The sequence below is a fragment of the Podospora anserina genome, chromosome 7 (genome assembly GCF_000226545.1).
Source record: "Podospora anserina S mat+ genomic DNA chromosome 7, supercontig 1".
NCBI lineage: Eukaryota > Fungi > Ascomycota > Sordariomycetes > Sordariales > Podosporaceae > Podospora > Podospora anserina.
In genome coordinates, this window is record NW_001914854.1 from 2315308 (window position 1) to 2343246 (window position 27939).

At 53.1% G+C, this 27939-nt stretch overlaps 12 protein-coding genes across 12 annotated transcripts; 6 read left to right on the forward strand and 6 right to left on the reverse strand.

The window, feature by feature from the left end:
- Positions 1-291: 291 nt before the first annotated feature.
- PODANS_7_8460 (uncharacterized protein) lies at positions 292-3729 on the reverse strand (the record flags this gene model as incomplete). The annotated part of the gene is made up of 8 exons (XM_001908171.1): positions 292-467; positions 542-686; positions 750-922; positions 994-2782; positions 2842-2973; positions 3050-3359; positions 3424-3605; positions 3685-3729. 8 exons carry the CDS (start codon positions 3727-3729, stop codon positions 292-294), a joined length of 2952 nt encoding a protein of 983 aa, XP_001908206.1.
- A 1115-nt stretch (positions 3730-4844) lies between these two features.
- Positions 4845-7103, forward strand: PODANS_7_8470 (uncharacterized protein; the record flags this gene model as incomplete). Its single annotated transcript, XM_001908172.1, has 4 exons — positions 4845-5115; positions 5225-6308; positions 6364-6625; positions 6678-7103. 4 exons carry the CDS (start codon positions 4845-4847, stop codon positions 7101-7103), a joined length of 2043 nt encoding a protein of 680 aa, XP_001908207.1.
- Positions 7104-7194: 91 nt separating this feature from the next.
- Positions 7195-7945, reverse strand: PODANS_7_8475 (uncharacterized protein; the record flags this gene model as incomplete). The annotated part of the gene is made up of 3 exons (XM_001908173.1): positions 7195-7346; positions 7480-7563; positions 7630-7945. The coding sequence occupies 3 exons, from the start codon at positions 7943-7945 to the stop codon at positions 7195-7197; spliced, it is 552 nt and encodes a 183-aa protein (XP_001908208.1).
- A 390-nt stretch (positions 7946-8335) lies between these two features.
- Positions 8336-10192, forward strand: PODANS_7_8480 (uncharacterized protein; the record flags this gene model as incomplete). The annotated part of the gene is made up of 1 exon (XM_001908174.1): positions 8336-10192. The coding sequence occupies one exon, from the start codon at positions 8336-8338 to the stop codon at positions 10190-10192; it is 1857 nt and encodes a 618-aa protein (XP_001908209.1).
- A 388-nt stretch (positions 10193-10580) lies between these two features.
- On the reverse strand, positions 10581-11582 carry PODANS_7_8490 (uncharacterized protein; the record flags this gene model as incomplete). Its single annotated transcript, XM_001908175.1, has 2 exons — positions 10581-10730; positions 10785-11582. The coding sequence occupies 2 exons, from the start codon at positions 11580-11582 to the stop codon at positions 10581-10583; spliced, it is 948 nt and encodes a 315-aa protein (XP_001908210.1).
- Positions 11583-12480: 898 nt separating this feature from the next.
- Positions 12481-13913, forward strand: PODANS_7_8500 (uncharacterized protein; the record flags this gene model as incomplete). Its single annotated transcript, XM_001908176.1, has 3 exons — positions 12481-12591; positions 12644-13726; positions 13785-13913. 3 exons carry the CDS (start codon positions 12481-12483, stop codon positions 13911-13913), a joined length of 1323 nt encoding a protein of 440 aa, XP_001908211.1.
- A 280-nt stretch (positions 13914-14193) lies between these two features.
- Positions 14194-15084, reverse strand: PODANS_7_8510 (uncharacterized protein; the record flags this gene model as incomplete). The annotated part of the gene is made up of 1 exon (XM_001908177.1): positions 14194-15084. The coding sequence occupies one exon, from the start codon at positions 15082-15084 to the stop codon at positions 14194-14196; it is 891 nt and encodes a 296-aa protein (XP_001908212.1).
- Positions 15085-15726: 642 nt separating this feature from the next.
- PODANS_7_8520 (uncharacterized protein) lies at positions 15727-17450 on the forward strand (the record flags this gene model as incomplete). The annotated part of the gene is made up of 3 exons (XM_001908178.1): positions 15727-16068; positions 16130-16240; positions 16308-17450. Coding segments are annotated over 3 exons (1596 nt in total), but the record flags the coding sequence as incomplete, so codon positions are not given.
- Positions 17451-17723: 273 nt separating this feature from the next.
- PODANS_7_8530 (uncharacterized protein) lies at positions 17724-18336 on the reverse strand (the record flags this gene model as incomplete). The annotated part of the gene is made up of 2 exons (XM_001908179.1): positions 17724-18230; positions 18292-18336. The coding sequence occupies 2 exons, from the start codon at positions 18334-18336 to the stop codon at positions 17724-17726; spliced, it is 552 nt and encodes a 183-aa protein (XP_001908214.1).
- Positions 18337-19076: 740 nt separating this feature from the next.
- On the reverse strand, positions 19077-19991 carry PODANS_7_8540 (uncharacterized protein; the record flags this gene model as incomplete). The annotated part of the gene is made up of 3 exons (XM_001908180.1): positions 19077-19674; positions 19742-19841; positions 19904-19991. 3 exons carry the CDS (start codon positions 19989-19991, stop codon positions 19077-19079), a joined length of 786 nt encoding a protein of 261 aa, XP_001908215.1.
- A 2097-nt stretch (positions 19992-22088) lies between these two features.
- On the forward strand, positions 22089-26702 carry PODANS_7_8550 (uncharacterized protein; the record flags this gene model as incomplete). Its single annotated transcript, XM_001908181.1, has 2 exons — positions 22089-22427; positions 22479-26702. The coding sequence occupies 2 exons, from the start codon at positions 22089-22091 to the stop codon at positions 26700-26702; spliced, it is 4563 nt and encodes a 1520-aa protein (XP_001908216.1).
- A 634-nt stretch (positions 26703-27336) lies between these two features.
- PODANS_7_8560 (uncharacterized protein) lies at positions 27337-27915 on the forward strand (the record flags this gene model as incomplete). The annotated part of the gene is made up of 1 exon (XM_001908182.1): positions 27337-27915. The coding sequence occupies one exon, from the start codon at positions 27337-27339 to the stop codon at positions 27913-27915; it is 579 nt and encodes a 192-aa protein (XP_001908217.1).
- Between the last annotated feature and the right edge of the window lie 24 nt (positions 27916-27939).

The following is a 27939-nucleotide window of genomic DNA, read 5'->3' on the forward strand; positions in this document are numbered from 1 at the left end:
ATAACCAACCCAATCAAACAATGCCTCAGATACAATGAACACCATGGCGGTAAAATCTGGCATTTTCCTACATGGGTACTCTTCCGTAAATGCCCTCGATAGTACTAGAAATATCCCTCACTACCAGTAAACACCCCTCCAACATCTTCAGGTACTCACTCCCACCCTCTCAGTTATGCAACACCCACAAACAACCCATACACCAAACCACCCCTTCCCTCAAACCAAAACCTACCCCTCCCCCTCCCCAATCCACTCCATCTCTGCTTCATGCCCCCCTCCCCCCCCGGCCTAAGAAACATAAGCAAAACTACTCCCCCTACAAAGCAACCAAAACTCCCTCACAACCTGATTCGTCTGCCTCGCCCCCCTCAGCCCAACCACCTTTTTCAAAAACGCCGCCCTCTCAGCCATGCTAACCCTCTCCGCCGCCGCACTTGGAAAACCGCCGCCGTTCCCCCCCTCATCTGTCCTCGTCAGCGCCCCCTCCAGCCAAGTTGCGCCTGAACCTGCTGAGTAACCAGCTTCTTGAGCGGTTCACTGAGTTTATCCAGCTCTGATCTGGCAGCATTCCCGCCAATATTGTTGATTAATGTTTGCGCCAACAACGGGCCAAAGTAAGACATTGCGTTGGAGACGTGGGAGGCGAGGTTTGGGGAGGGGGGTTTGAGGGTTATAAAGTTGCTCTATGAAAAAAAAAAAAAGGTTAGTGTGGTTTGGGAGCAAAGGGAGGTGGGGGGTTAACATACCCAAAAGTCAGCTGCGGCAGTTTTGGGAAGGGGTTCCTTCCCGTTGAGGACTTTGAGCGTGAACATGAAAAAAAACTCGAGCATTTGCCCCGGTTGGACTTGGAAGAGGACTTCGGGGTATTTGGACAGGACTCTGTCGATGAGGCAGATGCCGTTTTGGGAGATTTCCGTGTCTGCTTCTGGTTCTGGGGCTGTGTCAGCTAGGTGTGATGAGATAGTGAGAAAAAGGGGTGTGGAGGGTTACCTGGGAGCTTCTGAAGCAAGGCAATGACCCATGGCAACAGGCGGACGAGCTGATTCGGCACAATCGCCTTTGGCCCTCTGTATAGCGACCCCACAAAGGAGCAAGCGGTGCTGAGAAGCGTTCCCATCCGAGGCGTCTCAAACGGCTGTTGAACAAAGTAGTTGGTGACGATGTCAGCAGGGAAGACAAATGGGCCTGGTTCCGTCTCTGAGAACCCAGCACGCAGGATGTTGCAGATAATCTCTACAATCTCTCCTGTAGTGCTGAAAACTTGCTGAACGCCTATGAGAAGGCTGACAATGTCGGACTGTAGCGCAGCAAGCTTCTCGCTTGTTCTGGCAACCTGCGATTCGTCTTCCAAATCCACAGGAGACTCCTTGACATCTTGCATGCCTTTCGACATGCTGGCAATGCACCTCATTGACCGAAGTGCAATGTGGAGGGAGATGCCCTCCACAAGTGGAAGAGATGAGGGAATAGGGGGATCAAGACCCCTCAGGACATTTGGGTTTGTCAGGTCCACCAAGCCAGGCTGTGATCTGAGCTGGACGGCGAACTCAAAGTCCTTCTTGAAGATCGTGTAAAGCTCCTCGAATTTCTGCAGCTTCTCATTTTCGTCCGTGATGGACTGGATGATGGAGGCAACGGCAAGCACGATCCTCTCCTCGGCTAGAGCATCAAGCACCTGTCTTCCACGGATGTCCTGGTAGTGTCTGATGAATGTGCCGGCCTCGCCAGTCAAAATGGTACGGCACGAAGAGCAAAGGGTAGAGATCGACCGTGCCGAAGGGCCACCGAGAACAGAGTCCCCCACAGCAGCGAAGAGAAGATTCAGGGCATTCGGCAGGTAGTCTGCATGGCGCTCAAAGTACTCGCAGTACCTCTCGATCAACGACAGCCCCGTCTGGCGGAGGCGCAGTGGTACGGCGGCTTGGCCCTGACCAAGAAGGTCAAAGAATTGAGAAGCAAAGACCTTGCTCAGCTCGGCATCATACTTGCTGTCCTCAGAGATACAATCGGAGAGAGCACCAAGACAGAACGCCGTGGCCTCAAGCTCGGCCCACGACTGTGAGGCGAGCGCTTGAAGGAAGAGGTTGGCGAAGAAAGAAATGAGATCCAGACCTTCGAGGGTGAAAACTGACTGAAGCATATCTGCAACATCCTTTCTGGCGTCACAGAATGCAGCACGCTCAGCAGAGTCCCATTCAGCAAAGATTTCTGCTGAGGGCCACTGGATCTTGCGCCAGCTGTTTGTCACCACCGCCTTAAGGTGCCGTTCAGCATATGGTTTCCAGACAGGTGACTGATCCCCGTCCGAGAAGGTGCAGTCGATCATTGTTTCAATGAAGGTTGACCAGAACTCGAGGGCGGGCACGAAGATGGCGTCATCTCCGACCAAGTACCCGTCAGTGGCAAGAAGCCCACTTAAGCTTTCCAGGAATCTCTGAGACCGCTCGTCTGTACCCTCCAGCAAGGCTTGCACCTGGGCATCGCCGTAGGCTAGCATCAGTAGTCCAAAAGAAATTCCATCCTCGCGGTGGTTCCCGTGGAGAATTTGCTGATAGTGGTTCGCAGCCCACTGGCTTTCAAAGAAAGAAGAAAGCGCGTCATAGTGCGCTTTGGTGAAGAAACCCGAGTAGTTCTGCAGCACATCACTGAAGAGCTCGGCGGTAGCTTGAAAAAGATGTTCGTTGGTGAAGCATTGCAATGCTGGATCAACCAGTTGTCGGAGTGGTGTCACCAACAGGTCTACATCGGACGACGCTCGTTGGGCGTAAAGGATCCAAGCCTAGGTCTAGTGTTGGCTCCTTCATCTGTCAAGAACATGATGCCGTCGATGTGACTTACCTGGAAGCATGCCAGTGTTTCCTCCTGAGTCTTGAGCCCGACCTCGTCAATAGGTGGAACAAAGCCGCGGGCGAGGAGACAAGTGGCGTCCTGGCCGTTTTTGGCGAGTCTTTGGTGGACATCTGCACTGTACTATCGTAAGTAGTCATCACATTTCGTAGATCGAAGGAACTTACTATTTGATCGAGTTCATGTCGGTCTTGCCGACTTCCTCCACCAACGACGTGACAAACCAAATAGCCACCTTGAGGTTCTGGCTATCCAGATTACCCACGAGGATGTCTGTCGACAAGGCATCATCTAGATTCTCTATGGGCACGCCTCTGCCGAGATCCAGGCAATAGATAAAATGACGAACGCAGGCGGGCCACACGTGGGAGAAAAGTACAAAGTAGGTAATGAGCGCCGAACACAGCTTCTTGGTAACGAAGGGAGCCGCCCCGTCGCTCAGCGACTGGATGGTCCAGCTGATGATGTTCTCAAGAAGAAGCTTGGCATCGTCTTCATTCAGACCAGCGCTACATACATGGTTAGTGTTCAGGTCTTGATGGTGGCGAGGAGGGCCGCACTGGAGCTATGTACCTATCTCGGTTGAGTTTGACAATCAGGGTTAGCGCGGCGTAAAACCTGATGTTGTCTTCTGGGTGAGCAATGAGACTCTCGGCAAGCTGCCACCCTTCCGGTGACCTCTGAAGTCGCTGAAGAACCTCTTGTATTCTGGAGATGGTTTCAGGGGGGTTTGGCTGATAGAGCGCTCGGATCAACTGTGGGTTGGGTGTTAACACATGATTTCTTTTTCGTTTGCGAGCAGCCACCCAGCTGGCGGCAGGAGACATCACTTACTGCTTCCACCTCGGCGAGGCTTGTTGGTAGTGGTAACGGATCCATAGCCGTGTTGGATAAGTTTGGTTTAAAGTTGGTTTCTGATGTTGCAGTTGTGTGTCGTCTGGTCTGAAAAAGATGAAGTGCTGTTAGAGGTCGGGTGTCAAGAGAAGTGGTTCTGATTGGTTGACCTTTTTCCTAGCAGACAAGCTCGGTCCTTCCCTTGTTAGTGAACCTTGCTGATGTTATGGATAGTTTATTTGTTCTGTGTGGCAGAATGGACACCTAAAATCAGGAGAACTGTCTTTGGGAAATTCTTTTTGCTTACCTATTGTATGGGCTGAATGTTATTCGGTCGTGGCTGCCTTGTTGGACATTTCAGTGATGCTAGGCAACTCTTACTCTCTAGTGGGGTTCCCCTTATCGAGTTTGATATCAGCAATATGTCTCTATTGAAGAGTGCTTGTATATTCAACAGCGTTGCTAGTTTGGTCATTCCCTTCAGCTGGAGATCGAGGACACACCTCAAGTTCCGACCACACTCTTATCAGCTGTCGTTGCTGCACCCCATATACACCACTCACAAGTGTCACCCTCAGGTTCCCGTGCGGGTGAGACCATGCATCATGTGGATAACCATACGGCAAGCCAGTTGACGGTACTGGTGGAGGCCAGTCCTTTCAACAGAATGCCACGTGAGGTCTCCCAGAGCTCCCAATCTATCACAATGGTTACCTTCAGGAGCATCAGAAACTTGCCGCGAAATGCCGTCTTCATTTACATGGGAGATGCTGCCCGGGTTCCCCCTTCCCAATACGGCGGCGGGGCCAGCGCCTTGCAGAGGAGCGGGCAGCATAGGGTGGGGCTCGATGCACTGAATGCGGGCAACCTCACCCACTCAAGGACCCCTCATCAGCTCCCACCAAGCTAGCACTTAACTTGGGAATCTGAGAAGCCCACGACAACGCAACTCAACCAACCAACCATCTTCAAGAAGCCGGTCTTTGAGAACAATTCAAGGCTTGCTCCGGTTGTGGGACGCTTCTTCTATTGTTTCGTTATACCCTTCCGTCCCCTGCATTCCGGCACTTTCTTCGGTGCCGGCCAACACGTTGTGAGTGGTGTGTTTGGTCCGACCAACCCACCTCGCCAATAGATATATAGAGACTACCTGCCTCCTCATGCGCCATATATGGGCCCTTCCTAGCTTAACAGCACTCTCTCTGTTCCAAGCTTCTGCTGCATCCGCTGTACCTAGAGCTCGCCAAGCTATCAACACCAGCTCCCCCCTCGCCCCGTTCCGTACTAAGAGACGATTCCGCACCCAAGCCCAACTCCTGAGCAACAGTGCTACTAAGACGACACTTGTTGAAGAGATGGTGACTGTTGATACCACGAGCCGGCTGGCCGCCCTGCGGTCCTTGATGAAGGAGCGCAACCTTCATGTCTATGGTAGGTTATACAACCATCTCTCACGCCGCCCTTATCCATCCACCAACGTCAGGAGATGCCTTTCGTCTTATCTCCTCCAACAGCCGCAGCTAACACCTGGTTCTTCCAGTTGTACCATCCGAAGATAGCCATGCTTCCGAGTATATCGCCGACTGCGATGCCCGCCGCACATTCATCTCTGGCTTCTCCGGGTCAGCAGGAACCGCCATCGTGACCCTGGACAAGGCAGCTCTCGCCACAGACGGCCGATACTTCAACCAAGCTTCCAAGCAGCTGGATTCCAACTGGTATTTGCTCAAGACTGGTATGCAGGATGTACCAACCTGGCAGGAATGGGCGACGCAGGAAGCAGAGGGTGGTAAGCTGATTGGTGTCGACCCTCAGCTGATTTCCAGCGCCATTGCCGAGAAGCTCGATGAGGATATCAAAAACGCCGGTGGTGGTGGTCTTGTTGGGATCAAGGAAAACCTGGTAGACCTTGTCTGGGGCTCTGAGCAACCACCTCGCCCCAGCAACAGTGTATTCCTCTTGGGCCAGCAATACGCTGGAAAGGACACGGCAGCGAAGCTTGCCGATCTCCGCAAGGAGCTGGATAAGAAGAAGGCGGCTGGTTTTGTTCTTTCCATGCTTGACGAGATCGCTTGGCTCTTCAACCTCCGCGGCAGCGATATCGCTTACAACCCGGTCTTCTTTTCGTACGCGATTGTGACGCAGGCCTCGGCTACACTTTACATTGACGAAGCGAAATTGACCGACGAGTGCAAGACCTATCTTGAACGAAACAAGGTTACCATTAAGCCCTATGGTGCTCTGTTTGAGGACAGCGAGGAGCTTGCTCGCCGAGCAGAGGCCGATTCCAAGGACGCCAAGCCCAGGAAGTATCTCATTTCGAGTAAGGGGTCATGGGCTCTGAAGCTGGCATTGGGAGGTAACAAGTTTGTCGATGAAGTCCGGAGTCCAGTTGGTGATGCCAAGGCTGTCAAGAATGATGTTGAATTGAACGGCATGAGAAACTGCCACATTCGCGACGGCGCTGCTCTGACAGAGTTCTTTGCCTGGTTGGAAGACCAACTTGTGAACCAGAAGGCTCAGCTGGATGAGGTGGATGCGGCCGACAAGCTGGAGCAGATCAGATCAAAGCACAAGGACTTTGTTGGACTTTCCTTTGATACTATTTCCTCGACAGGGGCGAAGTGAGTACTTCTCTTTGTGAGAGACGGGATGCGGTGGTTGCTGACGAGGTATTAGTGCTGCTGTCATTCACTACAAGCCAGAGAAGGGTGCCTGCAAGATCATTGATCCCAACGCCATCTACCTCTGCGATTCCGGGGCTCAGTACCTGGACGGCACCACAGACACCACCAGAACGCTTCATTTTGGAACGCCAACCGCCAAGGAAAAGAAGGCTTACACCTTGGTTCTCAAGGGCAACATCGCCTTGGATTCGGTAGTCTTCCCCAAGGGAACAAGTGGTTTCGCCATCGATGTCATGGCCCGTCAATTTCTTTGGGTGAGTCTAAGGATGTGTGGATGCAAAGTGGTACCCGCTGACAGATGATTAGAAATATGGCCTCGACTATCGCCATGGTACAGGCCACGGTGTAGGCTCGTTCCTAAACGTGCACGAGGGGCCCATCGGCATCGGTACAAGGAAACAGTATATCGACGTTGCCCTGGCCGCTGGCAATGTGCTCTCGATCGAACCAGGCTACTACGAAGATGAAGCATTCGGTATCCGCATTGAAAACCTCGCCATTGTGAAGGAGGTCAAGACGGAGCATTCGTTTGGCGACAAGCCATACCTCGGATTCGAGCATGTCACCATGGTTCCGTACGCCCGCAATCTCATTGATGAGACCCTTCTCACACCGGATGAAAAGGATTGGCTGAACCGGGCCAACAAGAAGATTCTCGAGAAGACGCTTGGATACTTTGAGAACGATCCTTTGACAAAGGCCTGGTTGTTGCGGGAGACGCAGCCTTTTTGATTGCCTTGTTGTCATGGTGGGGAAGAATTTTGAATTTTTTTTTCTAGTCGGGATTGTCTAGAACGTATACCCCTAACGGACTTTTTCAGAATTAAAAGGACATGAAGGCCGACATGGCAAAGGCAATGGCAAAGGAGAGCTTGAAGGCAGTGTGTTGGTTGAGGGCCGCTAGGATGCGGGAACCCTGGAAACGCTCACGGAGGCGGAGGTACTTGACCAGGTCGAGTCCGGAGCGAGAGGCGACCTGGTGGAGGGTGTTAGCAAGAATGATGAAAGTGTGCGAGGCACGGAGACGTGTCTACATCAGGGATGAAGTATTATCACTAGTTTTCTTGGTGATGAGAAATAACAATAAAATAAGTATTAGTCGCCTTACTTACTTGGATGGTGAGCATACCTATTCCTGCCAGGAGGACGAGGGTTTTGGAGAAGACGGAGACTAGGAGGCCGACGGCGAAGCCTGTGATGGGGTACGTGTTAGGATGATTGTATATGACGATGTGAGAGAAGGGATTCAAAATCATACCTGAGAGACTACCGCCAGAAAGCTGTTTGATGATTTCTGGGTCTAGCCGGTCTTTTCTCTCGGGACGGGTGGTTGAGAAGGATTTGTTAGACGAAGGGATGGCATCCATGCGCATTGGTCTTTGGTTGTGGATTGCGAGGAGGGAGGTTGTGAGGCCGAGGCTGAGGGCTGGGCGGAGGGTGCGGTTGAGGAGGAGACGGGTGGCCATTTTGGTTGTTGAGGGAGATACTGTAGATGGTGAGAGTTTGGTGAGAGTGGTGAGCATTATGATCCGGATCGGACATAAAAGGGGTGAGTGAGGGTAGGTAATGGACATGCAAGTGGTGAGCTGTGGTTGGTTGGTGAGTGAGGTGAAGCTGGGGGTTGCGGTGTGTGCATAGGGGAGCCGTGACGTAATTGGTGGTCGTTGACAGGGGCAGGGGAGCTTGGACCAACGCGGGGGGGGGGGGGCGAGCGCCAAGAGGGGTGTGGGGAACGCGTTCTTTGGCTTTTTGTTGTCTGTGCAAAGACGCGTTTTGTGGTTTTAAACCTTTTGGGACGAAGAGAAGGTCGCAACTTTCTTCCCAAGGTTGATACCGGATAGCAAAACTATCTTGATCGCGCAATCGGAATTCTACACACACAGGACGAATTATCATCAACATCGGATAACAGACAAATAATCGCCGCGCAATAACACCACCCACCAAAGCAGAAAAAGTTCACGATGCCTCGCCCCAAGCGCGATCGCGCAACAACGCGCACCCGCCCAATGGCCACGGCTGCGACGGGAAATTCCTCCTCGCCACCGCCTATTCCTGTGTTGCCCAAGCCCGCGCAGGCCGAGCGAGCCGGGACTGAACTCCCAAGCGACATCTACGACGTGAGCGACGCCGAAAAAGAGCGGCGGAAACTCCGCGCCTCGGCCAAAAAGAGCGCCGCCGCCGAACAACAGCACACCCTCGAGCTTGAACCAGACCAAGTCCGCGCGTTGGACAGCTCGAGAAAACAACGCGATGATGCCTTAGCCAGGTTGCGGGATGTGACCTCTGCGTCTAAGGACGGGTCAGAGTTGGATGTGACACTGGGGACTCTGGATGATGATAGTAGTTTGGGGCTGGGGGATGAGTCGACTGAGGTTGAGGGGGTGTCAAGGGCGACGGATACTTCGACTTTTAACATTGCGGGGTTTAAGAGGAGGCCGAGGCAGAGTAGTGTTCAGGGCAGGGGGGAGAGCGGGTTGATTAGGCCGAGTAGTAGGGGCCAGGGGACGCCGAGTATTAGTACGACCATTAGCTTTGGGAGGTTCAAGAGAAGGCAGAGGGAGCCGAGTATACTTGGGACGGGGAGGAAGGAGAGGAGGGTCAGGAGTGTTTCGCGGGGGAGCCAGGCGGGGAGGAATAGAGAGGTGCTTGGGAGGGAGGATGAGGGGGAGGTTTCGCCTGTTGATGGGGGGAAGAGGAGGAGTACGAGGGGACGGTCGAGGGGGGTGGAGAGTGTGGATGGGTCGCCGGTTGCGGCTGGGTCGAGAAAGAGGAAGAGTTTGGAGAGCCATGAGGATGGGAGGGAGAAGAGGTTGGCGGTGGACGGGGGCGATATGGAGATGGGGAGTGGAGATGGGCCGGATTTGGACTTTGATATTGATGCTGAGTTGGAACCGAGAGTTGAGTCGCCTGCGAGGGAACAACAAGATGGGGATGTTCACCAGTCTATCGAACTTGACGAGCAGCCGCCAATTTCCTCGCCTCTGTCTACGCCACCCCGGGAGCTTTCCGCCCCGCCACAGTTGAGCGAGGACAATGATCCGGATATGGCCCCTCCATTGTCGAGCAGCCCAGCCTCTGAGGCTGGTAGCCCGGTCGCATGGCCTTCACTGGATGCGCTCGCGCAGAGAAAATACAACACGCGAACTGTGCCGTCCAAGACCCCAGAGCTGGAAGACGATGGCATGGGATCGAATATCTCCTCCCCTCCCTCCCTCACACACTCGCCAAACTACCGTGCGAAATCCAAACCCCCAGTCGTCAAGAAAAGGGCTCCACCACCACCCAAGAGCTCAGCCGATCTCGCATCTCTCCTTCCCCGAAGAAAGACCTCGAGCAAGAATAAGAACCGCAAGGGCTCCCACAGTGCCGATCCGTTCGATATCGACGACGGGGAAGCCTCAGAGGAGGAGGAAGCTCCGCCGCCCACGAGGAGGGCAGCCAAGAAGCCCCTTTCCAAGACTGCGTCAACAGCCAATAAGGGCAAGCAAAAAGAGTCTGCTGTGGCTGCTGATCCCAAGGGGAAGAAGAAGCGCGTTACCAGGACCTATGGCTCCAAGGCTCACGAACAGGAGAAGGAGAATGATGGTGATGTTGACGGTGACCGAGAAGGCGATAGTATCGTTGTCGGTAGCGGCAGCAATGAGCCAGAGGACGAGGAAGAGGAGGAGCTCCCAGAAGCGGAGACGACGGTGATGCTGAAGGAGAGATTGGGTGAGGAGCTGCAAAAGGCGGTGAAGAAGTTCAAGGAGGTGGACCAGTGGGAGCTGTCGTTTGAGGAGGTGGAGGGGAGCAGTAGTCCGATGAGGGATGCTCGTTGATTCTTCATCATTTAAACGAGCGGTTGGAATGGGAAAGGCAAAACTGTTGGGTTTGTGCTGGGATGAAATGGGATGGGACGATTTGATACCTTTGTTTTTGCACTACATAGCTGGATGAACACGGAATGGGGGGGCGGGAATAGCGGTTGCTTGACTACAACTCGGGTACTTATGGGGGTTTATTAGTCGTTAATATCACTACTTTGCCTCGACGACCGCATTAGCTTGGAGTTTTTCTTCGGGGATTACATACCAGATTAGCTGCACATAGCTGGATACACAAATTATACACATCACCCAACTTGCTACTTCTCAAGTGAGCAAGATATGTGCCAGGCAAATATTCATTCATAAATCATTTCTCAATTGGCATCTTTCCCCCCTTCCATCACCTACCTTCCTGTGTCTGCCCCGTCTCACCCTCGAGACAAACACTCTCAACCTCATGCTCCACCACGGGGAGCAAATGCGCAATCTGGTTTGCATCCCTGAACGCAATGGTGATTTGATCAGGCATCAGACCCTCCATGTATAATTTCTATCTTCCGTCAGCAAAACCCCCTTGTCATTCCCACCAGATCAGCAAACTCACCTTCTTCACCTCCGCAAACTCACCCTCCCGAGCCGTATACTCCCTGACAACCCTCTCCTCCCCAAAATCAACATAAACCCTCGTATCCCTCACCCTAACCAAAACATTATCCAACCTCAGAAAAAACCTGCAGAGCACCAACATCCTCTGCTCCATCACCCTGACTTTAACAGTCAAGACGCTGACCCCGTTATCATCCAGCTCGCTCTCGTAGAGCACAACCTCATCAGCGAACAATATCGGGTCTCGTCTCTGTAACAGCTCGACTGGTATCCTCGCCTTGTCATCCCTTTGCAACTTTTGTCCTCCCAAACCGGGGGTTTCGGTTCCGCGGTAGGAGGTGGTGTAACTCCAATCGAAGGGCTTGACCACCTCTTTGATTCCAGCAGAGGTTTTCTCTCGTGTGGCTGACCAGGCGGTGGCATAGTGGACTTTGAGGAGGCCGGTGGAGCCGGTTTTGTCTACTAGGTCCAGGGCTGGTTCGGGGGTGAAGGTGAGGGTGTAGGCGGTGGGGGTGTGGTGGAGGGTGAGGTGGTTGTCGCCGAAGATCATTTCGGGGATGGGGATGCCGAGGCGGGACTGGAGGAGGTCGATGGGGGTGGATTTCAGGATGGGGGCTTTGAGTGTTGTCATGGTGAAGGGGGGGTGGGTGAAGGTGCGGGGTGGGGGTTGGACTATGGATGGGGGGCGGGGGATGCTGGAGGGGGGAGGGAGGAAGCTGGTTGATGGGAAGGTGGTTGGTGTTGTTGAGGGGTGAGTGGTGGTAGAGGAGGAGGATGGTGGTGGTGGGGGGTCCATTGTTGGGTATCCGGGGGGGTTGAGGTAGAAGCGGTTTCGGTGGTTGGAGTCGGGGGTGTTTGTTTGTTTCGTGGGTGTTTGTTTCGTGGGTGTTTGTTTCGTGGGTTTGAGTTGTAATTCGAAGTTCGTCTTGAGGTGATCGGGCTTGTGGTCGAATGGGCAAAATATGTAGTTTGGAGAGGTGAGGCTGTAGCTTTGGAGTTGCAGATGCAATTCAGGAACCCAAAGTCTTGGTGGGGCAGTTATCCGCGGGGCAGAGCCGTTGCAAATTGCGGAGAAAGTCAAATGCCGCTCCCAAAACGACTGTCACCTGTTAGCTACCTAGCTAAGGTAGTTCACTTCAAAATAGTTTCAAAGTAGCCGATTTTCATATTGAAGATACTCATTTTCAGGGAGGGTATTCTTGCATGGTCTGTTCTCTGCGACATACCCACTCATACTTTAAGTGATAAATCCGAGATGCTCTAGATATCCTGCGGACAGACGACTTCCAAGGCATCTCGATCTCAATGGAGCCAGGTACCAAAAGAAACCGGGCTCCTGTCATTGAAACCAAGCCGAAGCGCCGTCTTCCCTGCCAACCTCAAACCAGGTTAGGGTTATTGGTGTGCTGGCCCAACCATAAAGTGGGGCGGCTGTCAAGACCCGGTTGCCTAGCAACCCGCTGCGCCCAAACTGCCCAAATTGACCCCCATTAAAGCTGGCCCCGACATCCTGGATCTCTGTCCATGCGACAACCGGCCGGACACGCAACAGACTGCGACTGCGACTGCGACCACATACCTACACCTCCACGTCTGGTGTTGGTATCTTTTCCTCTTCTTCTCTTCCTCCCCGCTACATATTTTGTTTTTCTCTTCTTGGTCTCTGTTGACATTGACTGTCACACATTGCAAAAATGGCCTCGAGAACATTGGAGTCCCGCTTCGAGCGGATGTCTGTCAAGGACGAAAACGACCCGTTTGAGACCATTGGGACGACAACGACATCGACATATCAGAAGGCAAAGGTGCGCTTGACATGGACATGATTTTTGTGGCATCAATTCTAACAAAACATAGACCGTCACCGCCTCCTCTGCCTCACAACTCTCCCATAGCAGCAGCCGGCCCAACCTCTTCAAAGTCGCCCTCCAGCCCCAAAACGCCAACACGGTAACAGCCACCGTCACTCTCCCCTCCCAGGCCGCCCAGCGCAAGCAACCCACGACCAGCGCTTCCACCGCCATCCCCAACAAGCAGCGGGAAAAGGACACCACCACCACCACCAACAACAACAACAACAACGAAATCCCCTCCCCAACCAAACACAAATCCACCACCTCTCTATCCTCCCGCCAGTCAGACGAACTCGTCCTCACCAACGACGGCCGCTCCTCCTCGTCTTCCACCTCCTCCTACGTCGACGCCCCTCTAATACCAAAACAATTCCACCTCGGCATGTTTGAAATCGGCCGTCCCCTCGGAAAAGGCAAATTCGGCCGCGTCTACCTCGCCCGCGAGAGAACATCCTCCTTCATCTGCGCTCTGAAGGTTCTCTACAAATCCGAACTGCAACACGGCACCGGCGTGGAAAAACAAGTCCGCCGCGAAATCGAGATCCAGTCCAACCTCCGACACCCAAACATCCTCAAGCTCTACGGCCATTTTCACGACAGCAAGCGAATTTTTTTGATATTGGAATTCGCCGGCAAGGGCGAGCTGTACAAGCACCTACAGAAGGAAAGTCGGTTCCCCGAGTGGAAAGCGGCGCAGTATATCGCGCAAATGGCGTCTGCGCTGAGGTATCTGCACAGGAAGCATGTGATTCATAGGGATATCAAACCCGAGAACATCCTGATGGGCATTCACGGGGAGATTAAGATTTCGGACTTTGGGTGGTCAGTGCACGCGCCGAATAATAGGCGGAAGACGCTTTGCGGGACGTTGGATTATTTACCGCCCGAGATGATCAAGTCGGGCAGTAAGGATAATTGGTATAATGAAAAGGTGGATTTGTGGAGTTTGGGGGTGTTGACGTATGAGTTTTTGGTGGGGGAGGCGCCGTTTGAGGACACGCCGATTATGACGCAGAAGAGGATCGCGAGGGCGGATATGACGATTCCTGAGTGGGTTAGTAAGGAGGCGAGGGATTTGATTAAGAAGGTGAGTTTTTTTTGCTCTCTCATGTTTTGAGTATGGGATACTGACAGATGTAATGTAGCTGCTCGTACTGGATCCGGAAAAGCGGTTGCCGTTGGAGGAGGTGCAGAATCATCCTTGGATTATCAAGCATTGCGTCAAGGGGGAGAGGGCGTCGAATCGGGAGAAGTTGAGTTTTGGGAAGTCTTGATCGTTCACAGACTTGGGGTTGGGGTGTGTCAAAGTTGTTGGTTTGTTTATTTCAAAAGTGATGGGGTATTTTACATGACATGACGGTCAAAGTACAAGTATATGGGCGTTGAGGATTGGGGGGGGGGGGGAGGAGGGACATCAAACGGGAAAGGGAAGGGGGGTTTTGTCCTCTTGATTCACTGGTTAAACAATTGCATAGCGTAGCGGGGGGTTGTGTGTTTAATTCTAATCCTTTTTTTTTTTTAATTACAATTTCTTTTCTACATTTACGAGATGTTTTACCTGTAGATTTCTTCAAATGGTCTCTTGTCGTTGAAACAAGAGTCCCAGACTTGGTTGACGACTTTGGTGGCTTGGACGTCGTCTTTACACGTTGGTCTGTTCATGACGGATTGGATGGCTCGCATCCGGACGCAGTTTTGGAATTGTTGGGTGAGGGTCCAGTTTCCTCGGGTTATGGTTTCTCGCGTCCAGCGGCATTCACCGCTGAGCATGGAGGCTCTGATCTGTTTTTTTAGTGTGTCAGTGTCATTAAGTACCCGAGAGAAGAAGGGGGCAAAACAGCGGGGGAGACGAACCTCTGTACAAGCCGCGTGCTTCAAATCCATACCCCCCATCCAATCCACCTTCCACCTGAGATGATCCCACGCATGCACCATCTCATGCGCCAGTGTGTCCTCCAGATGACTCCTGTCTCTGAACTCATTTGCGCACAGGAGGATTCCGTGATCTGGGCTGAAACCTCCCGTCTGACGGACCACGGTGCCATCTTCGGCTATTCTCCCCGGGCAGCGACGGCAGACGACGTTGTGAGGGCCGAGGTCGCCGTTGAGGGCGGCAGCTTTTTCGCGGAGGTAGCGGACGACGGGGGAGTGCTGGAAGAGCCAGTCGCGGTCTGCTTCGCAGCGGGCGCAGTCGCGGGCTTCGTTGGCTTTGTAGCGGTCTTCGCGGTAGTGCTCGATGCCTTCGCGGGTGACGCGGCCGGTGAGGATGCGGAAGTAGTTGAAGTACCAGGCTAAGGAGGGGTCGTAGCCTGTGCGTTTGGGGTCGTTGGTGAGGTAGCCGGGGGGTTGTTGTGGTTGTGATGGGGGGGTGGATGAGGCGGCTGGGTCTGGGGATGTGGTGGTGGTAGTGGGTGGTGATGGTTGTGGTGGTGGTTGGGAGGACATGATGAATTGGGGAATTGGATTTGTGAAGCTGAATAGGTCCAATTGGAATTTCGGTGTGTTGGCGCGTAGAAAAAGGCGAGATATCTTGAAATGTGATCTCGATATCACAAGCTGTTCGAAATGGAAATGCGCCCCTGGTTCTTTGCCCAGGAACTGAGCTGCCAAGGCCTGTTGAGCTGGAGAACCTTGTTCGCTGCTTTCAGTCCCGAGCAGGCGGTGAGACAGAGGGGCAGAATAATGGCTCGGTAACTTTCAAAGGGCGCGGTCAAAAGGCGTCGGTGTGTGGAGTCACCGCCCGGGCTGCCCCTCCTCCCGACATCGGACCAATCATCCAACACCAAACAAACATTTTGACTCTCGAGGATTGCCCAAGCAAAGAAGAGGGAAGGGGAAAAAGGGGTCTCCACTTGGTGTCTGGGATTCCATGCAACCACGGTTGAGCTGCATCTGCCCAGGCGTCCAAAATACGACGGCAACACGCAACGCTCTAGGAAAGGAAAGCTGATCTCTGTTGCCGAGTATAAGTGGTCTTTTTTTTTCTTTCCCTTTATAAAGATGATGGAGGCCGATTCCGAGTCGTGTAAGGACAGCCCTTCTTGAGTTTTCATACTCTCATGCCTCATCTCACCTCTCCACTCTTAGTTCATACCCACTAACTTGTTACCGTTGTCTTATAAACATCCAGCCATGAGGGGTCCTCGTCCACTTGGCGTCGTGATCAAGCTGGGTGAGTGTGTCCGTCTGAGCCAATTATTGGATGTGAATCCTCTGACTAACACCAAACCCTCAACACCAGGAACCAGCTCCATCGTCGACGAGAAGAGCCATGAACCCTTGCTCTCCATCTTGACGTTGATCGTCGAGACAGCAGTCAAACTCAGAAAAGATGGCCACAGAGTCATTATTGTGTCTTCAGGAGCCATCGGTGTTGGTCTCCGGAGAATGGACGTAGAAAAGAGACCAAAGCATCTTTCCAAACTACAGGTTTGTCTTGACTCATCCCCTCTCACAAGAAGGACCCGAGGCTGACATGCCTGTAATGTAGGCTCTGGCAGCCATTGGCCAATGCAGGCTCATGAGCCTGTGGGACAGCCTGTTCAACCACCTCAGACAGCCCATCGCCCAGATTCTTCTTACAAGGAATGATATCGCTGATGTGAGTTACCTTGCTGGTTATTTCCCCCCCTTGTGTAACATACCACTTACACACCCTCCCCCTTTAGCGATCACGCTACCTCAACGCCCAAAGAACAATCAACGAGCTCCTCGACATGGGCGTCATCCCCATCGTCAACGAAAACGACACCCTCGCCGTCTCCGAGATCAAATTCGGTGACAACGACACCCTCTCTGCCGTCACAGCCGCCATGGTCCACGCCGATTTGTTGTTCCTCATGACAGACGTCGACTGCCTCTACGACAAGAACCCCCGGACGAACCCAGACGCCCAACCAATCGAAGTAGTAGAGGACATCTCCTCCCTCGTAGCAGACGTCTCAACGGCCGGCTCCTCCCTCGGGACGGGGGGAATGTCCACCAAGATCGTCGCTGCCAGACTGGCCACCTCGGCGGGGGTGACAACAGTCATTACCAAATCATCCAACCCGGGGAACATTGTCAACATTGTCAAATACATCCAGTCCTCCCGGTCCCCCGGCTCTCCGTCCAAATCCGGCTCCGACTCGGAGGAGGGCGACACTCCAGAAATCATGTCCTCCTCCACCTCCTCCCTCAAGAAACCAGCCATTCCCCTCCACACCCGCTTCCTTCCCTCCCCTCACCCAGTCAGGGATCGCTACTTCTGGATCCTGCACGGTTTACGCCCCCACGGCACGTTGTTCATCGACACGGGCTGCTACAAGGCCCTTTTGAACAAAGCCGGTCTTTTACCCGTCGGAGTTGTCGACGTGGAGGGGACTTTCCACCAGCAGGAAGCGGTCCGGATCTGTGTCGTGGATAAGAAACACCCTGGGCAGCAACCGCAGGAGGTGGGGAGGTGTCTGACGAATTATTCGAGCGCGGAGGTGAGCAGGATCAAGGGGAAGCACACGAGTGAGATTCCGGGGTTGTTGGGGTACATGGACAGCGAGTATGTCGCGCAAAGGGAGAGCATCAGTTTTTTCAGCGGGTTTCACGGCGGGGGGGTGAGCAGGCCGGTTACGCCGGTGGGGAGCGGGGTTAACCTGGCGGGGATGGTGACGCCCAAGAGGAGGGGGGCGGGGACGCCGGCGCAGGAAGAGAGGAGGTTGGAGGCGGAGGATAAGGAGTTGGAGGAGGAGGGGTTGGTCATGAGGGGGAAGAAGGAGGAGGGGCAGCAGGTTAGGTTTGTGGAGGAGGTCAAGATTGTGGGGGAGGAGGGTAAGTAGATGATGGGCAATATTCCGTTTTTGCTTTTGATATCTTGGCCTTGTTGGTTGGGTTGTGAAGAGCGGATGGATATAGACAAGACAAAGATAGAAGCATCACACACACACATGATTCGGCAACGAAGAAGAGGCTGCTGTCCCTTTTATGCAGATTCGCATATATGCCAAAGACGCAAACATGATTTAGTAACAAACGCCAAGACGCCCCCTGTTTTATTTACCATACATGTTCCCACTCCCCCACGGGTATCATCTCTCTCTCTCCCCCCAAACCTAACCAGCAAAAAGTGTATCCTCATCCCTCAAATACTCGCCGCAATCCGCCTGCCTAAAGCACACCACCCCCGTGGGGTCCAACCTCCTCGCCTCGGTCGTGCTCCGCGCCGTGACGCCAAACCCGAGCGGGATATCCGCCATGCTGTACACCACGCACCCCTGATGCTCAGGGCAATCCTCGCTCCACCTCCCGACGTGGGCCTTGACGACGTTTGATCCGTAAAGGAAGGGTTGGGCACCGTTCTCCTTGATCCAGATCTTGTGACGGGCGCCCTGGGAAAGGATGGGGAGGGCGGTGATGTGGAGGCGGAATTTACCCGTCTTTGTGAGCTTTCCCAGGCAGGTGCCGAGGGAGAGGAGGGCGTCGCGGGAGATGGAGGTGGCGAGGTTGGCGATGGAGAGCTTGACGTAGTAGACACGGGAGTGGTTGAGCCGGAAGACGTAGCGGTCGCCGTCTTCGAGGGGGGCGATGAGGGATTTTAGGTCGGACATGTAGTTTGCCAGCTATCAATCACAGTCCATGTCAGTGAATTGTCCCGGGAGGATGATGGGGAAGGGAAAGTACCTTGTCGAGGACCGTCTTCATTTCTTCGTCTGTTAGGGCGCGCATTTTGGCGGTGGGTGTATTATTTAATTAAGAAGGTGTCACTGAGTTGATGAGATGTTGGGGGAGGTGCGACAGGCGCTGGAAACGGAAATTGGTTTGTTTGGGGGGGGTGATGCGTTTTCCTGGTGTTGATGATGATGATGGATGGCTGCTGCTTATCGCAAAGCTTCAACTGAAAAAAAATCTGGAGCCAGAGGATGCCAATCGCCTACGTGGGGTCCACAGTGTGGGGGAGAGACCCGCTTTTAACCGCTGCGCTGGGCAGAGGAGGCTTGGCGTTAACCTCACTTCATCATTTTGCTAGTGATTTGTTGATGATTCACTTTGAATGGCGACAGAAGAGAGGTGAGTGGCAGATAAAAAGGATTTTGTATCGTTAAGACCCCCGTGGTTAGCCTCCATCTTAATCCACGGTTGTTTCCAGGGTAAATCATCATGATCCTCGAGGAAAGCACGTCGATATATTGACTTGGGCGGTTGGTGGCATAGACTTCACTTTGGCAGGACTCATAGCAGGCATCAAGAATGATCATCACTAATCCCATAACACTTCAAATCATCACAGAACACTGATGCACGATATTATTCATTGGGCAACCACCCAATGTATTTCTGCCGACTACCTAACTCGAGTTATTCAGGCACAACTCTATCAACTCCCGCTCGAAATAGCACCACGCAAATATGCTATCTACTATCACTGAGAGATACCCCTAACTGATGACCATGATTTTCATGACTGCTTAGAGAGTATAGCCCAGCACAGCAACGACCATGACAATGCAGTACCAGACCTGAGCACCACGGCCGCCACCATTGTTGGCAGAGCCGGACGAGGGGTAGACCGAAGTCGAGGGGACAGAGTAGGTGAAGGTGCTGTTCCCGTTACCGTGTCCAAGAGAGGGGAGAATGGTGCCAACTGTGCCCGCAGTGCCGCTGACTGTGACAGTGGCGACAGTGACGGTCGTGCTCACATAGACAGTCGAGTTGGCCGACAGAGACACGGTGTCAGTCAGAGTCCTGGTGGCAGTGTTGGTGCTCGAGATTGTGTTGACAGTGCTGGGCTGCTCGGGAATGGAGGAAATGGAACCGATAAACGGAAGGTAACCATGATCAGAGGTTGTGGTGGTCTCGACGTCGGTGCTCGTAGAGTCCATGGCGGTCTCGGTGATTGTGCCGGTGGAAGTGACAGTCTCTGTGACGGTGCCGACCATATTATCGTCACTGGACAGAGAGCCAGACAAGGGAGGGCCGGCGGTCTGCATAGGGTCATCGCTGTTGAGGGTAGTGACGGTCACAGTGACGGTGACGGACCCGCCAGTGCAGCTCGACTCGGTGGAGCTGAAAGGAGAAGATGGTCAACATTTTGATAAATATATGGCCACAAAAAGCAATGGCTGCGACCTACGAGATTGCAGTGACTACGGGAACACTGATGGAAGAGGTAGTGCAGAGAGTGCCGGCCTGGACCTCATCACCGCGGGCGACGATGCCATTGCTACCGGCGACTGCGACTGATGTTAGCTATCGAAGGTCGAAGAAAAGATTCAATTTTAAGACCATCACTTACCAACAGGGACAGCACAGAGAGCCAAACCGATCATCGACTTGAGGATGGAGGCACGGTGGCCGATGGTCTTGCGGGTGGTGAAAATCATGACGAATATCTCAAGATGGGATAACGAGTGACTGTTTGTGGTGGTTGCAGTTAGCAATGGTGAATGACCAAGTAGATGGGTGACAGGATGGTTGGGTAAAGGTGAGAGTCGCAGGGCAGAAGGAAAACAACGAACTGTTTTGAGGAGAGCCGCGTGCTGCTGAGTTTAGGTGGGGTTTGGGTGAGGTGGTGCGAGTGGAAGCAGGGTGCAGAAGGAGGGGAGGGGATTGTATGGGCAGATGAGGTGGGCAGAATGCTTTGCTGGGCGGGACAGAGCCGCTCCCAGCGAGCTACAGCAGTCGCCCCAACGATGCGGTGGGCGGGATAGAAGACAATAGCATCATACATACCGGATTCTTGACTATTCAAGAATGATGCTGGACAGGATTGTCAGAACAAGAATGCTAGTCACGGAGGCGAAAGAGTGGTTGTGGTGAAATGCCGAGTGGTGAAGAGTTGAAGTTATTGTGGTGAGGGGAGAGGGAAAGGCGGAAATGGATGCTACGACGACAGCAAAATAAACCGGGCCGAGGTCGAAAACAGGGAACTGGTGAATGTCAGCTGGGTCACGGCCACTCAGGGAGCAAGTCAATGGGCAATTTTGTCAACCTGGGATGGAATTAGGGTCGTGGGACCTGGTTGGTCAAATAAGGAAAGAGCAAAATAGGGCTATCATCTGAGCTCCAACACCACACGGCCATCACAAAGAGCCTCCATAGACAGGCATGGACAGGTAGGTAGCTCTCGTTGCCCAGGGTCTCGGAAGCCTTCAGGCGCTTGGTCACGGAGAAAGACTCCAAGCAGTCGATTCTGAGCTCAACCACACCATTGCCTTGCCGGTCTTGACCCATCTGCCCTCACTTAGTACTGTACGTTCTATTGGATCAAAGAGAATGGCTACCATGTAAGTGTCATTCACCTGAAGTTTTCTGTTACCTACCCAACCTCTGCAAACGGTGGTGCTGAAACAGAGGTATTTTTAACACAGTAACACAAGAGTTGAAATTCTAAAGCATGTTGTCTTGTATACAAGGTCCTGATCAAGCGTAGCTTGAAATTGTTGCTAGAACTCAAGGTGACTGGAAGGAGGAAGTCTGTATTCGCAGAAATTCTTCCTTTAGGAACACCCCCTTTTAGCCCCTGATATGCCAAGACCTGAATAGAGCCTCATGCTCAAAACGGCACTCCTTGAGTTTGACGCATAACGTAGACTTCATGAAGAAAATAGAGTGATATCATCTCAGTCACAATGAAGTTGCCCATCGCACCTTCTCATCGGATGTCATCGGCCATTCACTCAGTTTCGGGTACCTGAGGCAGCAGCGCCAAGACCCACAGGAATAGTTCAACAAAGGAAGTCACGTCCCGACCTCGCCATGCCCACAGTCCATGCACATGTTCAATGTGGTAATAGAGGAGAATGAAGAGAGTCTTTTGTGGAATCCACGATGACTGCATACGAGCTACCAATGATGATGTTGATATGGGCCGTTGGGAACGAGATATGATACCAGGAGAGTTCATGATTTTGACGATAAACTTTATGCCACATTCCCGCCACGACTGCTAGGCTGTACTAGGTAGTAGCTCAGGCTGGCATTGAGATTAGGAGGCTAAATGTTGGTTGTATGGTGCGTTGTGTGAAAGAGAACTGGAGCTTCCCGCTCGGAGCATAATTATGCCAAGAAATTTTGGCAGCCCCCACGATTTGATGCACCCCAAATGTTACGCGCCTGGCATCGCGTACCACAGACCTTCAACCATACCTTGTCCCTACCCATAATCTCGCCGACGAAAACACCATCCCTTACGACGTATGACCCACGACCCACGACGGCACGAACAGCAATAGCGACACTATTCTCATTTGGACTCTGGAGACGACGCCGCTGCGATCCCTCGGCCGTCTCGGCCGAAACAAACCGCGAACCATCTCCAATCGCCAATCGCGAACAGCACTCGATAATTTGCGGTAACACACGCGTGCTCTGTTTTGCCGTCCCCGCTTCAGAACGTCGGTCGGCCGTCAACAGCACTCCAATCCATCAACACACAGAATCCATCGACCCAGCCGAGTAGTCGGAACTTATCGCGCATCATGGCGCCTCGCCGGAGTGCTGCGGAAGAGGTGGAAGAGGAGGAATCCGAGACCGAGCTCGTCGCGCTGCATTTCAACGAGTCGCTGACATGGCGTCCTGGCAAGCCAATTCCCCTTGACAAGCTGCTCAAGCATCTCAACACCCTGTCCAAAGAGCTGGAGGAGCTCGACCAAGAAGTCGTCGACCCAAATTCGTTGACAAAGGTTGCAAAAGAGGTCGCATCACATCAAATACTGAGCCACAAGGACAAGGGTGTACGAGCATATGCCGCTTGCTGTGTTGTTGATATCCTTAGACTATGCGCACCCGATGCGCCTTTTACCCCCACCCAGATGAAGGTATGGGCTGCTGTCTCGGTGGTGTATTTACTGCTGCTAATCTGAAGCCAGGACATTTTTAACCTTACCGTCACATCTATCATTCCAGCCTTGTTCGACCCTTCGAATCCATACAACACACAGCACAAATATGTCCTTAGATCTCTCACCGAAATCAAGAGTGTCGTTCTTTTGCTTGATGTGGACGGCAGCGACAGCCTCCTCCTCGCCCTCTTTTCCAATATATTCGACGGTGTATCAGGGGTCAAGTCAGCTTCGGGAGAGCAAGTGGCAAAGGATGTCGAGTTTAGCATGGCCGAAATGCTCGGGGTGCTGATAGATGAGGCCGCCACTCTTCCAGCAAAGGTCGTGGATATCATCATGGCCCAGTTTCTAAGAGCAGCTGGCCCCGGGGCGGGCAGGAGGAGGCGCGACCATGTGCAAATCGACGACAATCAAGCGACACTCTTGGCTAAGGATGAGCCCGAGGCTTACCAAATAGCCAAGAACTTGTGCCAGACATTCCCCGACAAAATGGCGAGGTTCGTCAGCCAGTATTTCAGCGACGTTATTGTTGACGCTACTTCGTTTGCCGCTAGGCCCGGCGGACATAAGGGAGCTGATGACGAGGATGGCGACGAGGGCCCATCTGGACCCTCTGAATCGGATCTGAAGGAGTTGAGCAAGGCACACGATTTGATTCGGGAGTTATGGAAAGCGGCACCTCAGGTTCTCCAAAATGTTGTTCCTCAGGTCGATGCCGAATTATCAGCCGACAATGTGCATTTACGCCAACTGGCAACGGAGACATTGGGAGACATGATATCGGGAATTGGTGCTGCAGGGCCACCACCGCCGCCGGTTCTGGATCCTGCTGCCTACCCACCACTCAGCATGGACGCCGAGGAGAATGTTGAAGTTCAGGGACTGAACACTTTCACCAAGCCACTCTCTGCCATGTCCTTCCCGCAAACACACAGTTTGGTTTTCCACAATTTCCTCAGCAGGAAAAACGACAAAGCCTCAGCCATCAGAGCTGCCTGGACGACGGCAGTAGGATATATTTTGTCAACGTCTGCCGGTGGCATCGGGCTCAGTCGTGAAGACGAGGCTACCCTGATCCAAGGCCTTGGGGAGAAGCTCTCAGACAGCGATGAGAAGGTCAGACTGGCAGCTGTTAAGGCGATCGAGTCATTTGGCTTCCGCGATGTTATTCTCAAGTTGGGGCCCAACGGGGGCGTGTCCAGAGAGGGATCCATTCTGTCAACTCTGGCCGACCGTTGTCGTGACCGAAGACCGGCTGTGAGGGTGGCTGCCATGTCCTTGTTGGGAAAACTTTGGGCCGTTGGAACTGGGGAACTGCTTGCTGGAAATGAGGCCGTGACTGCAGCGCTCGACGGTGTTCCAAGCCGCATCTACAATGCATTTTATGCCAATGATGCCGAGGTCAATGCCCTGCTGGACCGCGTCATCTTTGAGTGCCTGATCCCTCTGAACTACCCGCCAGCAAAGAAGACCTCCAAGTCTGCGAATGGAAGCTCACAATCACACGCTGCTGCCGCCGCCGCCGCCGCCGCCGCGGATGCTGATGCTATCAGAGCAGAGAGGATATTGCTTCTTGTGCGATCTCTCGACCCAATGGCCAAGAAAGCCTTCTTCGCCTTGCAAGCGAGGCAGCCACAGTTCGCCCAGATCCTCGAGACATACATCAAGCAATGCGAGCTGTTCAACGGGGGTGTCATGGATGACAACGCGGACAAGAAACAGGCCAACCTTCACAAGACGGTCCGGTATATCGCGCAGTTCTTGCCAAACTCCCCACAGAGTGTTCAAGATCTGCTGAAATTCGCCAAGGCCAACGATCGGCGGAATCGTGGGCTTGTCAGATATATCATCGGGCAGGAGCATGATTTCAAGACAGTCCACAACGCTCTCAAGGAACTCATCAAGCGGATTCAGGGTGGGAAGGACTCGACAATTCACGAGACACTGCTTCCCATCCTCTACCGATCTGGCCGCTTCATCTTCAACCGCAGCCATTTGGCCACCATCATGGACTACTCCAAGTCTAACAAGGATGGCTTGGGCAGCGCTGCACATGAGGTTTTGAATGAAATCTCACAACGCAACCCTGATCTTTTCAAGACACACATCGGCCAGCTCTGCAAGGATCTGGTGGATCAGGCGCCTACCGAGAACCGGGAGAACGACCCGTCTGTTGCGGAAACGTTGAAGGCTTGTTCGACATATGCCAGAAAGTATCCAAAGGATGTTCCTATGGACCAGGACTTTGTCCACAGTTTGGTCAGCTTCGCCTTGTATGGCCAACCGCCAAAGGTGGCCAAGCATGCCGTGAATATCCTGCTGTCGAAACAGGACAGCAAGAGCACTGTGTATGCTCAGGATCTTCTTCAGCGCATTTTCAAGGACTGGACGTATGGTTCCAAGCACTTTCTCAACAAGCTCTCGGCCGTGAGCCAGCTCGAGCTCCTTGCCCCAAAGGTTGCCCAGGACGCAGAGGATAAGATCCTCGAAATGATCCAGAAGATCCTTCTCGAGGTGCGAACGGAGGCCGGCGACAAGGACCCAGAGTGGGTGGACGATGCTGAGTTAGAGGAGGAGTGCCAAGCCAAGTGTCTGGCGCTCAAGTCTCTGGCAAACAAGCTGAGGAGCATGGAAGCCGATGAGGCAAAGGAAAACGGAGCCAAGATCTGGAAGATGCTTATTTCGCTGGTTCACAACAAGGGCGAGATGACCAAAACCAAAAACACACCAAAGCATCACAAATCCCGGCTGCGGCTGCTTGCTGCTCAGCTTATCCTCAAGCTCTGCATTCAGAAGCATTTCGACGAATTGCTCATCCCTGAAGACTTCAACACGCTGGCCTTGACCACACAGGACGCTGCTCAGGAGGTCCGCCACGGCTTTGTGAGGAAACTGCAAAAGTATCTTGCCGATGACAGGCTGCGGACCCGGTTTTATACCATGATCTTCTCGATGGCCTTTGAGCCCAACGCGGAGTTCAAGTTGAGGACCGAGACTTGGGTTCGGTCAAGAGCGCGGCATTATGAGGGCACACACCAGCATGTGCTCGAGGCTGTTCTCCCCCGTCTCTTCTCGCTCCTTGCGCATCATCCAGACTATAGCTCTGATCCGGATGAGCTGGTTGATCACGCGAGGTATATTCTCTTTTACGTCAGCTTGGTTGCCACTGAGTCCAATTTGGGGTTGCTGTCCAAGTATGCGGAGCGTGCGAAGCAAACACAGGATGCGCTTAATCCGAAGAGCACCGGCCATCGGGTCTTGTGTGACTTGACTCAAGCAGTCATTCGCAAATGGCAGGAGAAGAAGAACTGGACGTTTAATGCCTGGCCTGACAAGGTTGGGCTGCCGAAGGGGCTGTATGGTCCTCTCAAGTCGCACACGGAGGCGCAGGAGATTTCGGAGAAGGTGCTGGTGCCGGATGAGATTGATGAGAAGTTGGATGATTTGCTTAGGGCGATGGATCGCAAGAAGGTATGTTTGTTTGTCTCTACTCTACTGGCACGGGTGCTAACAATAAATCAGAAGCGCAAATCAACCACTGATGGCAGCGCTGAATCCCGTCCAGCAGCCAAGAAATCCCGAGTCCAACCCAAAGAGCCCAGGATCAAAGAAGCACGGAAAATTGCCACGCCCAAACCCAAGAAGCCCTCCAAGCCGAAAAAGGCACCATCCTCCCCCAAGAGATCGGCAATTTCAGATGCCAATAGGCGTCGCTCGGGAAGGTCAATGGCAAAGGGCAATCAGTCCTACATGGAGCGGGACTCGTCAGAAGATGATGAGGAAATGCTGGATGGGGTGGCGGAGTGGGCATATGAGAATGGCGAGGAGGATAAGGAGGCGGGGTCGGATGACGAAGTAGAGACCGGGAATGAGGGGGAGAAAGGGGATGATGAGAACAGCAGTGAACTTTCTGAACCTGAGGAAGTGGAAGAGGATGACGAAGAGGGCGATGTGGAAATGACGGATGAGAAGACAGCCGAAGAAGAGATGGAAGAAGAGCAGGAGGTTGAGGCGGATGATGAAAAGGAAGAGGAGGCAGAGGTGGAGGTTGAAGAAGAGGAGGAGGAAGAAGCACCACCGCCGGCAAAGGCTAATGGAAGGAAGGGGAGGTCAGCTGCTGCTGCCACAAAGGAAAAGGAAAAGACGAAACCAGCTGCGAAGGAAAAGGCGCCGGCTGCGGCAAAGAAGCAGACTACATTGCCGACTAGGACGTCTGGAAGGGCGACGAGGGGGAGGGCTGCTGCTGCTTAGGGAGGTGCGGTACGGGTAGGGTAATCTTAGGAAGGGGGGTAGCGGCGTGAATGGTCAAGTTTGTTTTGTTCTCTGTTTTTATATATTGTTTGCTACCTATCTTTGAGAGAGGAAAGAGGGAACCTTTTATTTTTCGCTTGCTTAGCTGGATTCAGGGTTAGTTAGGTTCATTCTGTAGGGAGGGGGAAAAGGGGGGAGTATTCCTATGTGTATATATGGTAGGTGGGAATGATTATTTCGCTCATGGAATTTGTGTCCGAGTCTCTCAAATTGAATGGATATCTTGAGGAAATTGGTAGGTGTTCGTCTGCATTGAAGTATCACCAGGCAGCCGTTTTTATCTGATTCAGGGGTTAGGGGAAGTCGAATTGGCGAACTGCAAAAAGCGAGGGAGCGGGAGAGGGTTAGGGTTGTGGTTTTTTTCCCATCACATCCAATCAATTGACGCTGCCGGACCAGTTTGGGAAAGGGGATTCCATGTTCTAGCATCCACTCACCACCACCACCACTACCACGACTCACTTTCACTCTGAGAAAAGCTGTTCACATGTCGCGGAACCAATAACCCCGAATTTTCACTCTTTTCAATTCACATCACACAATCTCGGGCAACTGACCCCATTTCCCTCTCACAATGAGAAAATCCATCACCTCCCGCCTTGTGCGCCTCCCCCTCGAAGCAGCCCGGCAAACACCCCAACGTTCCTTCCCCGCCATCTTCGCCCGCGGCGGGACGTCAAACGGTTTGGTCATGTTCGAGCACGACCTCCCTCCCCGATCTCACTGGCCTTCCGTCCTGCCCAAAGTAATGGGTTCCCCAGATCCTCATGGTCGACAACTCGACGGGATGGGATCGGGGATCTCGTCCACGTCCAAGATCTGCGTGCTTTCCCCCCCGAGCAGGAAGGATGTAGATGTGGACTTCACGTTTGTTCAGGTTGGTATCAAGGACGGGGTGCTGGACATGGGTGGAAATTGTGGGAATTTGAGCAGTGTTGTTGGGCCTGTGGCGTTTGATCACGGGCTGGTGAAGAGGAGGGGAGTGGGGTTCAGAAAAGAGGGAGGGGAGGAGGAGATGGTGGGGTGTGTGAGGATATTTAATACTAATACTGGGAAGGTGGTGGAGAGTAGGTTTAGGGTTGGGGGGAATCCGTTGCGGTTTGACAGTGAGGGGGGGTATGAGATGGATGGGGTTTCTGAGATTTGCCTTTGAAGGATTCTCGCTCCAACAGACCCG